This window comes from Gobio gobio (assembly GCF_949357685.1).
Source record: "Gobio gobio genome assembly, chromosome: 22".
Classification (NCBI taxonomy): Eukaryota; Metazoa; Chordata; class Actinopteri; order Cypriniformes; family Gobionidae; genus Gobio; species Gobio gobio.
Window position 1 is genome coordinate 9876598 of NC_137118.1, and position 19272 is coordinate 9895869.

At 36.5% G+C, this 19272-nt stretch overlaps 1 protein-coding gene across 6 annotated transcripts in view; it reads left to right on the top strand.

Moving 5' to 3' along the window:
- grik1a (glutamate receptor, ionotropic, kainate 1a) overlaps nt 1–19272 on the top strand; it is a 101288-nt gene that overhangs the window by 64168 nt on the left and 17848 nt on the right. For all 6 annotated transcript variants that reach the window (XM_079804088.1, XM_079804083.1, XM_079804087.1 and 3 more), the window contains 4 exons: nt 416–639; nt 4387–4505; nt 11547–11764; nt 17403–17628. In XM_079804088.1, the coding sequence (XP_079660214.1) occupies nt 416–639; nt 4387–4505; nt 11547–11764; nt 17403–17628 (787 nt within the window). The remainder of the gene's footprint in view (nt 1–415; nt 640–4386; nt 4506–11546; nt 11765–17402; nt 17629–19272) is intronic.

Sequence of the window (19272 nt, forward strand, 5' to 3'; positions counted from 1 at the left end):
GGATAAGCTTCTTTCCCCAGGAAAAGGGCATTTGTGCTTTCATCTGGCTGTAAAAAAGTTTTTTAATTGATAATAAATATCTTTATACTTCTACATACATTTTTTCCGCCAACCCCCAGTGTCTTCATAACTCATTTATTTGTCAGTGTGGTGGAAGTACAAAGTCTGACAATCTACAAAAGAGCTTTTTTGCACATCTTTATTTTAAATAAACTTCATAAAACAACAGGAAGCTTCAAACAGGCAGTCATTTTTTTAATCAAAGCCCTGTCGTGGGATCCATCTCCGCAGGCGTCACTTGTTTTTATCTCAGTGATTGAACTCCAATATTAACTGCATCTATCTGCATTTTTTTTTCCAGCAGTCAAAATGACTTCCCATCACTTTGTAAACCTCTTCTTGTCCTCTTAACCAGATAGCTGACCTGGCTGTGGCTCCGCTGACCATCACTTATGTCAGAGAGAAAGTTATCGACTTTTCCAAACCCTTCATGACCCTGGGCATCAGCATATTGTACCGCAAACCAAATGGCACCAATCCAGGGGTGTTCTCCTTTCTCAACCCCCTTACCCCGGATATCTGGATGTACGTTCTGCTGGCCTGTCTTGGAGTGAGCTGCGTGCTTTTTGTGATAGCCAGGTATGAATGAAGGTCTTGGTTTATCACAAACATCACTTCTGCATCTTGGAAATATAGCAAAGCAAATGTGCAGTCGGGGTTTTAGATCTAGAAACACTGACCCAATTGTTCAGAAATGTCTTTCAGATGTTTTATAGTTTGACATAACATGTGGAGACACATTATCAGGCTGTCATTTGAAGACTATTGCTGTTATCTCCAGCTTCAGGGAACATCGTACATCTCTCTTTGAAGTTTTCAAGAAGTTTTTGCACTCTCGACTTCAGTCTGATTTAAAGCTGTTTTGCAGAGTGTCCCTACAGATATTACATTTCTTTGTGGGAGTGCATTTAAAGCAGTGTATTTTTCTCTTGTTATATCATTGCACTTGTGAGATGCCAGAATCAAAATGCTGATTTGATCTAGAAACAGATCAATAAGTAATAAACACAGTGCCCAGACTTTATTATACTGCTGTCAGATTATAGACTAATGATGTAAAAAGTCTTCCTTCTTCAGATCCACTTTTTCCCCAAATGCATAATGCACTTTCTCAGTCTGTAGTGTTTTGTATTTTGTATGAGCGAGCACAAGGTTGGGTCTGTATTGAAGCCCAGTTCATAAGCTTTAGCCCCGGGCAGATGTCCACATCTACCTAAAAAGAATATCAAGAGATATATGCAACCTCATCAGAGCCAGATGATTGGTTGCTTCAATTAAAATGCAAATGTTCAATGAAAACGCTGTCCAATCAGACTCTGTTAATGGACATCTGGTGGGATCTCAGTGTTAGTGTGGGTTCATATGCACTGGGTGACCCATTTGTTCACAGATACAGTCTGCTGGAGGTCTTTTAAACTGTGATCTTGAAATTTGGCAGCTTTGATAGCAGACATACCGCAGTTTAAAGAGTGAGCATCTCCACACGGTGAGGCATGACAAATGAGTCTTGTGACACATTCTGATCAGGCATCGATTAACCACGGGAGTTTTATAAATGACCCAATTATTGAGTGGTAAAATGGAGGATGTGCCTTTCAGACACTCTTGTGTAATCATAATCTCTGTCAAACTGAAATTTCTGCCAATTGTTTCCTTTTCTGGTTTCCAGCACTATACAAAAAATAGTGAAAGTGTAAAAAGTGAATGTCCTATACCATATAGGGACATTTATTGGTTTACTCTTATATAGTCAGGTTATCTTATCTTTAAGTTATCTTAAGGTTAGTCATCTTAAAAGGTTAGTTCACCCCCAAAAAAATCCTGTCATGAATTACTCATGTCGTTCTTTTACTCAAACCCGTAAGACCTTTGTTCATCTTTGTGACCCTGGACCACAAAACCAGTCATAAGTCGCACAGGTATATTTGTGGCAATAGCCAACAATACATTGTATAGGCCAAAATTATACATTTTTCTTTTATGCCAAAAATTATTAGGATATTAATTAAAGATCATGTTTCATGAAGATATTTTGTACATTTCCTACCGTAAATACATATAAAAAAAAATTGTAGTACTAATATGCCTTGCTAAGGACTTTATTTGTACAACTTTAAAGGTGATTTTCTAAATATTTCGATTTTTTTTTTGCACCCTCATATTCCAGATTTTCAAATAGTTGTATCTCAGCCAAATATTGTCCTATCCTAACAAACCATACATCAATGGAAAGCGTATTTATTCAGCTTTCAGATGTATAAATCATACCTTTATGACTGGTTTTGTGGTCCAGGGTCACATTTTTGATTAAATCTATCTGAGAGCTTTCTGAACCAGCCATAGGCAGCAAATTCATTGCAACTTTCAAGGTCCAGAAAGGTAGTAAAGACATCGTTAAAATAGTCCATGTGACTCCAGTGGTTCAACCTTAATGTTATGAAGCGACGAGAATACTTTTTGTGCACAAAAAACAAACAAAAATAACAACTTAATTCAACAATTTCTTCTCTTCTGTGTCAGTGCTTCCTGGTTCTAAGTCAAAATGCCGGCTCATTATTGGCCAGCTCCTGCGTCAGCATCACACGCACGTGTCAAGGTGCTCACGTGAACAGCGTCAGCCAATAATGAGCCGGAGTTCTGATATCAAAAATATCTTAATTTGTGTTCCAAAGATGAACGAAGGTCTTACGGGTTTGGAACGACATGAGGGTGAGTAATTAATAACAGAAATTCAATTTTGGGGTGAACTAACCCTTTGAATAATAAGGGTTGGCAGTTGATTAAAAAATGTATTCATTATATGATGTGGCGATTGATTAATTAATTAATTAATTAGTCGAGGAAGACAAAAGCAATGAATAAGCATTACAAAAAGATGTTGCCAAAGGCACTTGATTTGTTATTTTTTATGGAATTATTTAGGTTTATATTTTTAATAATGAACCTTATGATTTTAATAATTAAAACATCACACTAAATTAAAAAATTAAATTGACATCCCTATAAATAATATATTCTGTGAATTTTTACAGGAATAAAAAACAGTCTGTTAATATAGAAGCAGACAAAATCAATAAAAAAGTACAAGTTCTTCAGGATTTAATTGATATTTTTTATGAAATGAATTATGTAATGTTATATTTTTAATAATTAAGTTTATATTTTGAATTCAATTAAATTAAAACCATTAAATCTTTTCATCTAAAAGCACAGACGTTTCTTTTCCAGCTCTCTCTACGTTTTGCTAACCGGACAGATTAGAACACTGGAAAGTTTTCCATAAAATGAGATGTTTATTACAGTTTTCTCAGTCGTTTTGGTACATTTCTCAGATCAGAATTGAAATTCTCAAAGCTACCTGTTCAATCTTCACATCATTGTGTCACTTTTGCACATCAAAAAAGCAGTTTCTCATTTCTTTGAACAAGTTGCAAATGCTTGTGTACATCCATGCAAATGATTATGTACAATTCTCTGCTGTTTCCTACATTATCAATTGCTTATGTCATGTTGATCAAAATGTATAATAATGGGTCTCTGTTGAATAGTCTCACCCCCACAACATTTAGGCATTAGTTCATAGCATAAGTCTTTACATGCAAAATGGTTGAACAAGTTGTCATAAAATGTCAAGCATATTTCTATACATTTCCGTTAGACGTTCACATTTCTACTTTTGTTTTTCTGTTTTTTTTTCTTTGTGCTATGCAGTGCTGTCTTTTCCTTTCTGTATCACAATGACATGGTCTGTCAACAAATTACAGTACAAACAGTAAAAGCATAAATGTGAATCTTGTCCAGTCTCTTGCATTCAAACTCCCACATACACTAAGGTGTAACCTACAATTTACAATAATTGTCATCAAAATTTTAGCCATATTTACATCAGAACATCCCTCCAGAGTACAGTTATATTGACAATATGATAAGCAATTTGACTATCTTATTCATACACAATGACACAAGGACTTGTCATACTGATGGCACTGACATGTTCATTGACACAGATATTTACTTTTGAGAGATGAACTAAGGATTTTGAGCAAGAGACTGGCTTTTGCAGGTAATCCATGGTGTTTTGCTATTTGTACGAATTGTTTTGAGAAATGCACTTGCTGTTTTGCAAATGTCGAGGATGATTCGAGAAATGTACCAAAGCGACTGAGAAAAACTGTAATCTTCGGTCCTAGGTGTTATTGATAGCCTGTAGCAAGAAGAAAACATTTTTTGCTGTTCTTACCAAACATGCAACCTCTCAAGCACAGTATTAATACTCAGTCTTCCGTGTTTTTCTATGTAAAGCATGTTTTCTTTGACTCTCGGCAGGTTCACACCATATGAATGGTATAACCCTCACCCCTGCAACCCCTCGTCTGAAGTGGTTGAGAACAACTTCACACTGTTGAATAGTTTATGGTTTGGTGTCGCAGCTCTAATGCGTCAAGGTATGTTACACACAACACTGCAAAAGTGCTGCATTGTTTTAGCTGACAAAAAAACACTGAACCAAGTGGCATTTATTTAGATAAAGAAAAATGTCACAAGCACTGGGGTTGCTCTGCTACATCTGTGTGAGCTTGAGGGTATAGCTGACTCTATACATTCACCAAAAATCACCTTGAGACCAGTTGGTTGAAATGATTAGAAAATTGTTCCGAAAAGTGAAAGTGGTTGTGTGGTTTGTTTGGTATTCATGTTTTGGTTTTTTTCATTTGAGATTTTATGCAATGACAGGGAATAGTAGGGGTATAAGGATGACAACACACCTCTGGCACAGTTATAAGTCACAACCAGTTATTATATTGATTTTTGTTCTGACTTGCAAAATTTTAGCTTGGTTTCCTATGGTGTAATAGATGCTAGTGGGGAGAGGTTTGTAGGTTCCGCTACAGAAGGCATGAAATAAAATGGATGACCTGTCAGGTGTGCAGAAAAGTGTAAAACACCAAGAGCGGCTTTAATGAGCACAGGAGAACCAGACAAATCATTATGCAGCATAGTCTGACCTCATGTTACAAAGAGTTTTCTTCTGAAATATTAGATAAATCCTATTTACATCAGATGGGTCTTTCAACCATGAAGAAAGAAATTTACTGAAAAGTGCAGTTGCGGGCATTTTATGTCACTGGTGGATTTTAGGGTATTCCATTATGGTTAAAGCAGGTCATATAAAGTCAGCATGAAATGAAAACTGACCCTATGCATTTTGTAAATGCATGTTATTAATCTTATTGTGAACAAGTCATCCATAACTTTTTTTTTTTTTTTTTTACATCAAGGGCCCTATTTTAACGATCTGAGCGCATGGCACAGGTGCACTAAGTATGCAAATCCACTTTTGCTAGTTTAACGTTGGAAAAAAACGGTCTCTTAATGAGAGACTCATAGGTCATGGGTTTGCAATAAACCAATCAGAGTCTCATCTCCCATTCCCTTTGAAAGCCATGGCGGAATTTGCGAGCGGAAAGACTGAACGCTTCTCCAGAGAGGAATCCTTTTATTTTTAATATTTAAAAATGTTTGAGTGCTGCTGCACTCAAACATCAACCCTGTGTGTGTAATAAGCAGAGTGTATGTGCATTGTGCACCCACCTATAGGTGCATATTATTAACGCGCCCTTTAAATAACACAAAAAATACTGCGCTATTGACTTTAGACCAGGTTTTTGTTGATCAATGGCGCAGTCGTTTTCAGTTGCGTCAAAATAGCAATGTGCCAACAATGCGCCTGAACACACCTCGTTTTTCAGACCCGCAAAACACGCCCATGGACGAACAGATGGGCGCGAGTGTGTTTGCTAAACAATGTGGCACTGGACGTGAAAATGATAACTGTGTCAGGCTGAAACTAGCAAAAAATACTAGGTGTATGACTTAGCCCATAATGTTTATTCACAATATCATCAGGAAAAAAACTCTCTTGATAATGTATGCTGGACTTATTTAGTCCACTTAAACCCAGCCTCTTTCTTACAATTGTACTGTTTGACACCACGCAACATCTCTAAATCCAATCAACAACTGATGGATATAACCAAGTTCTGGGGCCCGTTCTTCGTACGTTGCTTATTACATCTGAGATGATTTGACAGATCCCAGATCTTTTAATCGTGATAACTGATCTCTGGCTAATTTGGTTCTTCAAACGAATTTGCAGATTGGATTAAAATATCTGGATTAAATTATCTAAGATCACTGCGCGTTCTTGTGTTCCCTGAAGAGGGCAGATGCATCGATACTCGAAACCACGATCAGCAATGCAGCGATTGGCTGGCGTCGAGACAGCAACGTAATGTCATCATATAATTAAAAAAGCCACCTGGCAAAAAACTTGACAAATTATACAATAAAAACCCCACGAATTTCTGGACCTTTATAAGGAAACAGCCAAACCACCAAACCAACATAAAAGTTATTATAGATAAATGATAAATGTTTTTTGTTTTTTTAACATGATTACCAATTATTTATATTCACGATTTTATACAGTATTTGTACACCCTTTACATTTTTATTTCAATGTTGTAATTTAATTTTTAATTTAATTTGGAGCAGATTTGTAACGTGACAGTATTCAAGTTTCTTAAGGGTCAAGATCAAATTATCTGCATCTCTTGCGCTGCATCAAGCCACTCCCTTAATATCTGTCATCGCTTAAATTAATGCACGGCTCAGATTAACTGTACAACATGTGTGTAAACCTCCAATAAAATTATAAAGTAATTATTCCATCACAAATAAAATCGCTCAATCAAGTGGCTGTGTCTATATTATTATATACAACATTATAATATTATATACACATTCTCATACAATATAACATTTTTATATTATTATTATTATTATTTAAAATTATTATTATTGCCCCTGGTTCAGTAATGAACTCTTGTAATAAAGTAGCAGTGGCTGGGACAGATTTTAAGTATCACCTCAAGATGCAATCTAATCCTGTTTACATGAAATAAGCCTGCTCATGAGCAGGTTTAAGCTTATGGACCTGTTACTATGACAGCAAGTTCAGGATGAGCTTCGAAGAACCAAACAATCCGAGATCATGTCAAATCGTCAACAATCAAATCCAGCTAACTGAGTTAGCGACGTACGAAGAACGGGCCCCTGATCTTCATTTCTTCTTTTCTAGTCATTCATTATACACTCAGATGAATGTAGAAATATGAAAGAAAAGATCTGTCGCTACTTCCGTTTTTTTGCAACTTATCTTACAAGACAGCAAAATTAAATAATTGCTTGCAAAACAAAATAATTGGCTTTTACATTTTAATTTTATTAAATCAAATTGTTAAAATATTATCTGGAAAATATTTACTTGTTATTAAGTTGACAGCATATCTGAGATTATATCTGATTAATATATCTGATTGGCTAGCATCTTTGCAAATTAAATAGCTAAGTATAACATGGAAAACCTTTAGCATGTTTTTACTATTACAGCTCTCAAGGTTAACTAATCATGAAAAATGTTGATTATAGCATCATATTTAGATCTATGGCATTATATTTAGATTGTGGCATGAAAGGTTGCAGTGATGATCATTGTAGCCGATCACAGATGCTGAGCGCATGAATGCAGTGATCTCCTCATTGCGACTTGATTTCTGCACATTAATGAATGCTGTCATCATAACTAACAGTGCAAACACACTGTAAATAAGAGATTTGTTATTTTGGGAGTTTTGGCGCGAATCCAGATTTCAGTCACTGATAAACTCGCACTGTTTGATTAACAGCTCCAGCGATTGCAAAGGGAGCGTTCATTGATCGCTTTCTATACATAATTTATTCACTGTTTAAATAACAGATTTTTATCCTACTAAGAGAAACAATGTGAAGTTGACCGTTTAGTCACTGGTTTGATTTACTGAAACATAGACAAAGAACATCTGACTGTACATGAATCATTACATTTGAGAATCACTGGTCACAGATCAGGCATTAGAATTAACACGCTTTACTGTCGCATTACTGTCGAGTCCATATTGTAGAAGTCTTTTTGCTAAGCCTGTGCCGAAATTGCAACTGATTTACCAAAGAATCCACAGTGAAATTTACCGAATACAAATAAATAAAGCTCAACTGAGACATTCACATTGTTGAAAATAAATAACCACATTCCTAGCATTAGGATCCTTTAGAAGGTAATGTTATTTGTAGTTCATCCTGTATTGTTCTTCTCTCCTCGTCATCTCACTAACACGCGGGCAGCAAATCAGTGGGCGGGGCCAACAAGTGGGCGGGGCCAAAGTTTGCAATGATGAAGTAGACATGATCTTCTTCTGCAGAGGCGGTCTTTCACCTATATATTCCACGATGAGTCGTTATCTGGGCTTGGTTAAAATAAAAGCAGTTTTGGACTAACGAGGAAGTTTTCAGTTCTGAAACTTACAGGATATTCTTATAGTACGATAACATCGTATGTGTCAAAAGCTCAAGGAAAATTAGATTTCTCAGTTCATGACCCCTTTAAGAGGTTTTGCCTCTGCTGTTCTGTTCGGGTTTTCGTCAACTGTCCAGATGATTTTCCTCTTTGTTTGTTTCAATAAATAGATGGATATTCTTGTCTTATATTGTGATAATATCAGGGCTATGATTGGCAGTGGTGCCCTCCCCATGGCATTTAAGAGTAAGACATAGGTCAGTAGTTAGCATTTTGCCATGCTAATTATCTGAGATTAGCAACACAGCATTTCCAAAGGAACAAACACACCTCATGGTGTTTGTCAATGAGCTGTTGCTCCGCAGGTGGCTAATGTAAAAGTGTTGGGTATCTTTCAAAAGGATTTATTAGCATAAGCATTACTGAAAGGTCAAGTTCATGCATTAAACAAGTTTTTGCTGGTTTTAGCTGTTTTTTAGCCAATTTAGCTAGCCAGATTAGAGTGAAGCACAAGTAAACCCTTCAAAACAGACCAGCCTGACCATCTTAAGCACACTAAACTGGGTTAAACTGTTTTCTTTTCATTGGCCTTGTCTTTTCAGTTAGCTACATTTATGCTAATAGAATATTTTGAAAGTAAAACACTATCTTTTATATTTTCCGTTTGTATTTCAAAGAAATGTGCATTCATAATACATACCCATTATCCACTCTTTACTCGTTTACCATTTTTGCTGAATGCTTTGATGGATAATCACTGTTGTTAGATGTATATTGCTTGGATCAAAGCTTATAATTTAGCTGGCAATTTTAAAGGTGTACTCTACATGATGCTCAAAATCTACAAATGCACACACACACACACACACACACACACACACACACACACACACACACACACACACACACACACACACACACACACACACACACACACACAGCGAATTTGTATTGTCATTCCAACTTCCAGCTACCTCTCCTGGGCATCCATGCATGAAAGACAATCACTGTGTTTCCAGTATCATACATCAGACTTAGACTCACTGGTCTGTCTTTCTAACTACAAAATTAACATCTATTAATCAGTTAATAGGATGTTCTCCTCCCATGTATATTAATAGCACACCTAGTTTATGGTGACTTTGCTTATAAGGACAGATTCATTCAAGATAAGAGTATTCTCAAAAGTATTCTCATAGTGAAAACCCCCAGTTAGAATAACACGTAAGATTTTTCATTAAGCTGAAGGTTAAAATCTAGAGTCAGTCTGAAGAGAGCAAACCTAACATGAGCCTTTGATTAAAAATAATAAACCCATTTAGGTTTTCACAGCGAGCTTCACGCTGCTCATGGTGTCCTGGGAGACTCTCAGTCTCTTGTGTGTGGGATTGTTTGAGGATGTGTGTGTGTGTGCTTGTGTATCAGGGTTTTCTCAGAGGAGGCAGTGCCATAAAATATCAGAACAAAAAGTCTTCAAAAGTACAAAAGTAAAACAAAACAAATATTGTGAAATATTTGATGAAATGGTGTGTAAACCACTTTTGTAATGTAACACTGTTCAACGGATAAAGATTTAGAGTAACTGCCTGAAATCCAATCTGACCATTCAAAACCTGACTTCAATGGAATGTTTTGTAAATGGTGTTTGGATCAGGAGCAGGATTTGTGAAAATCTTGTTAGGTTCTTGAGATGAATTCTAAGAATTGTAAAAATGTGCAAATATTTTCTTAAGAACTTCTTAATTATTTTAAGAATAAATTGGCAGGTTTTGGTTAGATCTGATTTACGGCAGGTCTTCCTGAAAATGACAAAAAGTATGGTTTTTTAAAGTCGCCATGAAATCTAAATTGATGTTTTTTGGCTTTTAGTATGAATATGTTATCCTTAATGTTATCTATAAGCTAGTGTTCTGCAAAACAATGAGACAATTCACTTTTAGAAGATATAAGCATTCAAAACTTATATGAATCAGTGATTTTGATGACATCACGCTGCACTTCAGCTTCTCATCAGATTTTCTGTCCAATCAAATGCTCTCAACTGTAGAATCTAAAGCGTCCCGCCCCCTGCATTAAAACTGTCTAAAAACTGTCACTTGTTCACACATAAAAAAAAATTCTACATGGTGAATGGCACAATATAGAGGTTAGGGAACGATTAAGACGGCATAACTATGCTTTCCATTGAGACGAATGAAGTCTGGTTTCACGTTAATGTCACACAAACCGCCTCAGCGCACACACAGTCTGCTCCGGTCCAGAGACACGATAGCACAGGATTATATTAAAAATGCCCTGGCTTTATAATGGCAGTGACTTGTTGGTTCGTTTTTGAAGTCCATAAAAGTGCATATATCCATCATATAACTGCTCCACACAGCTCCGGGGGGGTAATAAAGGCCTTCTGAAGTGAAGTGGCGCGTTTGTGTAAGAAAAATATCCATATTTTAAATTTTATAGACTAAAATAACTAGCTTCTGGCAGTCAGCGGTACGCAAGTCGACTTGCGCTAAAAGAGTAACCCCTGACGCGATGTAAAGGAGCATCGCAAGCTTTGTCGTCTCTTGCGGATAGGGCTGGGCAACAAACTCAAACCCCTCTTCTCTTATATCGAAATTCTCCGCCATTTCTCTTTAAAAATTCTTGTTTTAGACTCTAATTCATGACCAGTGTTTTGTTTTGCTCTATCCTCTGCGCTTCTGCGTTCTTCAATACGCATGCGTCAAGGGTTACTCTTTCACCATAAGTCGACTTGATGCCACTGACTGACAACTAAAAAAATGAAAATATCGAGAAATATCAAGGTTGCCGTCTGTGTGAACAAAGATAATCATGTATGGATGTAAGAATCTGTTCCTAGCAGAGTAACTACAGGTGTCAAATGTGCAGTATATCTATTGTCATTTAATTGAAAACCAACCAAACTTTTTTTGCTAAATGTCATTTGCTTGTAAAAGCTGTCTTTGTTTAAATGTCACTTGGTTATGATTTTGTTATCCATTGCAATGACATTCAAACATTTTTTCAGCATGGCTTAAGTGTCCAAGTACTTTTTGGGGCCAGTGTTTTGCTAAGCTTTTGTTTATTTCAGGATCTGAGCTGATGCCTAAAGCTCTGTCCACTAGAATCGTGGGAGGGATTTGGTGGTTCTTCACTTTAATCATCATATCTTCCTACACGGCCAACCTGGCTGCTTTCCTCACAGTGGAGAGAATGGACTCCCCAATCGATTCAGCTGACGATTTAGCCAAGCAGACTAGAATTGAATATGGTGCTGTGAGAGATGGTTCCACAATGACTTTCTTTAAGGTAACATGTTCTCATCTTACATGCAGGATCAATGTGCCTTAACACACAATTCACATAAAAGCTACTGAAATACAGAAGGAACAGCCAGCCACAATCCAAAAACTCAGCAAATTATCCATTTTACAAGAGGCTGTCTGCACAGAAGGAGCTAGAGCTTTTAGGAGTAAGTTTATTGGATTTCTGCTAGGGAGTAAAAAAAGGAGATCAATCTTGTGCGTCTGTTTCATGATAAGATACAAACTAATAAAACAGTCACACACAGATGATTTTTGAATTGTGCTAACCAGAAAATATCACATCCAATAAATGTCCCCTCAAACTGAGAGGGGAATTCCATGAATAAATTGCACTAGATAATTGTGCCGTCTATTTGCACCGGATGTCTGCAGTGTTTTTTAGTGCCATTAACAAAAGGAATTATGCTAATCAGGTAGCGATGCAAGCACAGTGTTTTCGGCAAATTCCATTTAGCACAGTTTGCTTTCTCACCGATAACCGTTTTATAGTGTTTTGTCCAAATAAATGAGTACATATCGTGTATGTATTTACTCTATACCATTCAAAAGGATGCATTTATTATCAAAGATGCAGTGAAAACAGTAATATTGTGAAATAATAATAATAATTAAAGCTGCAAGCAGCATTTAGCGGGGTTCAAGCCTTTAAGGCCTTTAAGCACACAAGCATCAAAAGACATTAAGTTTTATTTAGCAAGATTTTAAACACTGAACTAATAGATGGAAAAGTCAATTTACAGGCAATATAGGCAATTTACCATAGAAAACATATGGTTTTAAAAGGTTTTTAATAGTTATAGCGCCACCTATGGTCCGATCTCTATAAAACTTTGCATGCTTGTTAAGGATGTTATGACACATATGCCCACCAATTTTCGTGAAGTTTTGAGTTTTCCCTTAGAATATATCAAATGATATGCATATTTCGTGGATGTGATTTCAGAGCCATAAAACTCATTAGCGCAAAGTAGTGGCCGATTTCTGTCAAAATTCTTACAGACCTCTAGGGCCATGAGACTTGTCTAATAGGTGCTCAAATTTAATTGGCTGTGGCAGCCATGTTTTTTGAGATACGCCAATGTCCTCATAGACATACTTGGTACCTTGGACCAAGACACTGCATACCAATTTTCAAGTCAATCAGACTAGCGGTCGGGTGGTTAAAGCCATTTTCATGTTTTTTCACGTTATTGCGCCACCAAGTGTTAAATCGTCGCGATTTTTTGATCGTGACCAAAGACTCAGCCTATACACATGTCTACCAAGATTGGTAAAGATATCTCATTTTGTTCTTGAGTTATAGCTTTTTTAGTAAATAGGCTCCGCCCTGAACAAATATTTTTACGCTCCTTAACAACCGTGAATATAAATTTCGACGTTTTTTTGATAATTATTGATAATCTGACACCAGAGAACATTTCGACACTGGTTTGGTTCCGATCGGGCAAAAAACCTAGGACTAGTTTGCAAAAGTAGTTTTTGACAAAATGCAAAATGGCGGAAAATCTTTCATGGCGGAAATGAAATCGGAGATATACGTTTTGTTCGTCATGGACTCACCTTTCCAATGATATAAGACACTTGAGTCTACGACATAGGTTTTAGGAGTTATGAGCCATTTCACGGTTTTGATTGCTGTAGCGCCACCTATTGGCCAATCGGGTTCATACTCTGACAACATTAGCCTCGATTATTGTACTACCATCTGATAAAGTTTCAAGTCTCTAGCATTTACGCTTTGGTCTGCACGATCACAGTTTAAATATGATTGAACAATATTAGTTTAGAGGATACCGTAAGCCAATGAGTGGTCTTCTGCTGCCATCTGGTGGCAATTTTAGGTAATACGCTATAATATATTTGAAATAAATTAATTTGACAAAATGTAATTGTAAATATTGTAATAGTGACTTTATAATGTCTAAATAGGAATTATAGAACATGATAAGTAAATAGTATGACAAAATGACCATTTAAGCCCAGCAGGTGGCAGCAGAGAACCACTCATTGGCTCATTTTCATTTTAAATGTCTGTTTTTCATTTAATGGGCACATTTTCCAAGTTAATGTCTTCAAACATGCTTAACTCACATGTACATTTTGTTGGAGATATAGATATTTGAAATAAATGATGGGTAACAAATAGCTTATTCCAGGTTTTCCCCTTTAAAACATATTTTCAGGCATTATTTTAATTGTAATTTAATAATTATTGTAAAAACATTAATCAAATGAACAAATTAATTGATAAACATTGACAAAATGTCATTTGCAACATTTATTATAATGATTTTATAAAGTTTAAATATGCTTAGTAAGCAGAATGAACCAATGAGTGGTCTTCTGCTGCCATCTGGTGGCAATTTTAGGTAATACGTTTTTAACATAATTGTGAATAAATAAATAACAATTTGATTGACAGTATTGGTTCTTGAGGCAAAGTTGTTCAGTATGAAGAGATCTATCATAATTTCTGCACATTATGTGGATGTTTTTTACCCCACCTGATTACAGAGATAGAAAATACCATTTACAGCCAATACAGGCAATTCACCATAGGGAATACATGGTTTTCAAAGCTTTTTAACAGTTATAGCGCAACCTATGGTCCGATCTCCATAAAACTTTGCATGCTTCTTCAGCATGTTATGTCACATATACATAACAATTTTCGTGAAGTTTTGAGTTTTCCTTTAGGATTTATAAGCTGTATAGTGTATTTTGCTACGCCCCTCTTCTAAATGACCCTGTTATAGCCATCCAAATGCAAAAGTTCAATTTTTTTTCAATAATTATTAATCTAGAGAGTCCAGAGAATTGTCCTAGACTGGTTTGGTTCCGATCAGGCAAAAATCCAGGGACTAGTTCGCAAAAGTAGGTTTTAAACATAATTGCAAATATTTAATGAACGCTTTGATTGACAGCAATGCTTCTAGAGGCAAAGTTATTCAGCATGAGGAGACCTATCATATGATATGTATATTTGGTTTATGTGTGCAACACCACGTGATTACAGGGCCATAAAACTCGTTAGCGCCAACTAGAGGCCGATTTCTTTCAAAATTCTTACAGACCTCTAGGGCCATGAGTCAAACATGCCCACCGAGTTTCATTCCGATCGGCCTCCGTTAACCTTGTCTTAGAGGTGCTCAAACTTCATTAGCCGATAGCGGCCATGTTTTTTGAGATACGCCAATGTCCTCATAGACATATATGGTACCTTGGACCAAGACACTGCATACCAATTTTCAAGTCAATTGGACTAGCGGTCGGGTGGTTATAGCCATTTTCATGTTTTTTTTGTGTTATAGCGCCACCAAGTGTTCAATCGTCGCGATTGTTTTATCGTGACCAAAGACTCAGCCCATACACATGTGTACCAAGTTTGGTAAAGATATCTCATTTTGTTCTTGAGTTATAGCCATTTTAGTAAAATAGGCTCCTCCCACAACATTCGTTTTCCGCACCTTAGCAACCGTGAATCGAAATTTCAACTTTTTTTCGATAATTATTGATATTCAGACTCCAGAGAACATTTCTGCACTGGTTTGGTTCCGATCGGGTTAAAATCCAGGGACTAGTTCGCAAAAGTAGTTTTTCAACAAAATTCAAAATGACGGAAAAATTTGCCTACCGGAAATGAAATCGGAGATATACATTATTTACGTCAGGTATTCAGCTTTCCAATGATATAAGACACTTGAGTCTATGACTTACGGTTTAGGAGTTATGAGCAGTTTCGCGCAATTGATTGCTATAGCGCCACCTATAGGCCAATTTGGCTCATAATTTGATAACCTCTCCTCGATTTTTGGGCTACCATCTGACAAAGTTTCAATGCTCCAGCCTTTACGGTTTGGGCTGCACGATGCGTTTTAGCGGAGAATAATAATAATAAAAACCCTTACAATTACAATAGGGTTTCAGCACTTCGTGCTTGAACCCCTAATAATGCTGATTTGCTGCTCAAGAAACATTTTTGTGGAAACTATTAGGGATTCTCCAATTAATCGTTCGCAGATCAGTATCGGCCGATAATCTCATTTTATGAATCGATTGGTACTCACTAAATTTGGATGACGTAAAGCTGTAAAAAATAGACGCTGACGTGCATGTGAACAGTATACAACAGAGGCTTTAACACCAACTTTCTGCTTTGTAACTTTATGAAACATTAGTAAAACATAGTAAATCACATCTTTAATTTCCGAAGTTATCAAGACAGTTTCTTTAAATTACTACAACCTAAAAAAAGCCAATTAACACAGAAATTTGAGTTTAAATTACAGACGATATTAAGTTGATGTAATGATCAACATTATTATGTTGCGCTTGTTCCTCTGGCACATAAGGTCTATAGGATATTGCCATCATGACACAGTGTTTTCCAACGTCATTCGAAAGTTCAACCAATGGAAACTGGATCTTGCGTGTGGTGGGTAGGAATGATGTGTAGACCAATCGGACACTGTTTGACAGTTGGAACGTGCTTGGATTGGATTGATCGCTCAGATTGACAGGTCTTGATTTACTCTGTCAAAGAATAGAATACACTGCTGGAAGATCATCACACATTAGCCAGGATCGTATTACTTGCTACTTATTCTATGTAATTCTACATACTTTTATGCTATGCTTATGTTCAGTAAAACACTCTCAGGCTTTTGTTAAAAAAGGCTACCATGGTTCCAAATGCCAGAACTTTTGATTGCTTTGAAAATGCCTTCAGAGTGTAAAGGGTTAACAGTGCCAGTCAACAGAGAGCTTACATATCACTTATATAAAGCTGGATCAATATCGGCTGATCGTGATGACAATTAAGTCGGTATTGGCAAAAATCCTGATTGGAGCATCCCTGGAAACTGATACATTTTTTTAAATAATAATTTAATTCATATTTTTTGTAACATTATAAATGACTTTATACATACATACACATCTTTTCATTTTCTAGGGAGACATCACAGAGTCCTTGCAAATACCTCAAGCGTACACGTTCGCAAATCCGACTGAATCCTGCTGAACTCCATTTACCTCCACCAATCCAGCCATCTAAAATTCCTGTAATTCCAATAATCCAGTGATCTATTTTATGAGCAGGAGCCACACATATGCACCATTCATCATTTAGAGAGAGAGAGAGAGAGAGAGAGAGAGAGAGAGAAAGACAGACAAGTGACACGGATAAAGCACAGAAGTGTGTACAGAGGCCGGTGAGGGCTTTATCCACCGAGATTGTAGAGTATGATTACATCCGTGTGTATCTGGAAAAATACAAGCCTGTGGAGAACCAAGACTAATCGAATCAGCTGTGAGAGATTTAGCGCACAGCTGCCCCATTTCTCCCTGCTGTCCTCCGACACACTCAGACACAAAATTTTACAACTTGTCCCCTTTTGACTCAGCCTAATGAGGGATCAGGGCGAACTTATCAGACTTGAAAAGCCTATACCAGTAGTTGATGAAAGAGCAAGATCCGAAGACAAGAACTTTCTAGGATGAAAAGGAATATCGATCCGGGTGGTGTGACTCATGTCTTTAATGTGTCTTTAGTGCTTTTTTTAAGACTGATTCGACTCTTTGAAACATTCGACTCTTTGAAACTCTTTATTTGCTCTCAGAAATCAAAAATCTCAACGTATGAGAAGATGTGGGCGTTCATGAGCAGCAGGAAGAGCACAGCCCTGGTGAAGAACAACAAGGAAGGGATTACAAGAGTCCTGACCACTGACTATGCCCTCCTCATGGAGTCCACCAGCATAGAGTACATCACCCAGAGAAACTGCAACCTCACCCAGGTTGGAGGCCTGATCGACTCGAAGGGCTATGGAGTTGGCACGCCAATAGGTAATGATGCCCCACATATCATTTGACAGGCTGTTGATCCCCCTAGCCATGACCTTACTTGCCTCGGGCAATAAACGTGGCATCTTTTTTTAATATGTTCTGTTGGGAATTTATTATAAAAGAAAAGATGCTACACAACCGATTGAAGTTGCTTCACTTGATTTATTTCTGGCCTGCTCATTTGCTGCATTCCATCCAAAGTCAATGTTGGATGTCTCCGATACATATGTGGGGGAAATATTATTTACAAATATTATAATTTTGTTATATTTATACAATTCATATATTTGTAATATGTTTCCCTATATATTCTATATTCCTTTAAATATTATCTATTAATTATTGCAGATTAAATTTCATTGACTTCATTCTCATATAGAATACATAAAATAAATACATTATATATAAAATGTATACATATATTTTATTTATATTTAAATTAATTTATGAAATATAAATATGTATATACAGATTGTTTTTGAAGAATATGCTCTATAGTATACAGAAATTTCTATATAAAACATAAATGTAAAATTATGTGTGGATATCTATAAAAGAATATACAGGACTTCCGGTACGGTGCACGTGTGTACCGAACGGTACCGAATGCAATCTTTAACAGTTAACAGTATCCTTGCGGAACACACTTCAATCCGAGTTCCCACACAAACATATTAAGTATTCAGTCCATTTTATCACGAAATTCAAACGATAAATGCTGTTTCGACGCTCTTTAATGTGACGTGACTGATCACTGCGGCGCGCGAGTGAACGCGATCATCTCTTCCTAAAGAATAAACATGAATTAATATCTTAAGGGTATGTTGAGGATACATTACAACTTACTGCAACGTATCATTATGTCGTGTAATCTCCCAATGGCGGAAATACATCAATAAAACAGCTTGTAAACAATGTCACGTAGCATTACATTTACCTCAGGCAGTCATTCAGTGTCCACAGCTGTTAGTTCACTAGAGAAATTAATTCTTTCACTAAATATATGCACTATATTAGCCTATATATTCATTATATTCTACTTAACCTGTTAGTGATGTCTTGATTATTTAATGTATGTTTAAATAAATCTGTCATGAAAATGACAGCCACTGTGTATCAATGATTATATTTCAACAACGAATTGGAGAAAAAACATAATTTTATAACTAGACCTAAGTTTACATGTTTGCATACAATGTGTTATTTGAGTGTTGCTTATTATATCAGAAAAAAGCAACTGAATTTAGGCTAATAGTTTGGGCTCTGTCCTTTAATATTATAGTAATGTGCAAGTAAGGGCTCCCTATAGTTTACAGCATTATCTTTAAGAAACTTTTAGTAATAATTGAATTAATTTAAGGACAGACACAAATTGTTCAGTAAACCACTGTTTAATAAAAAAAAATTAAAAGCAATTTTGTAAAACTGCTGTACCGAACCCATACTGAACCATGACTTCAAAACCGAGGTACATACCGAACCGTCAGTTCCCATTCAGTCGGTCACGTTCGACGTACGTCGGACGTACCGACGAATTGGGATCACTTCTGGGAGCCCCTATCAGCTTCGAGCTATCTAGAACCGGCCAATGAACAATTGGCGTGCGAGATTTGCATCTCGCGCTCCGCCCCGCACTGCGGGTAT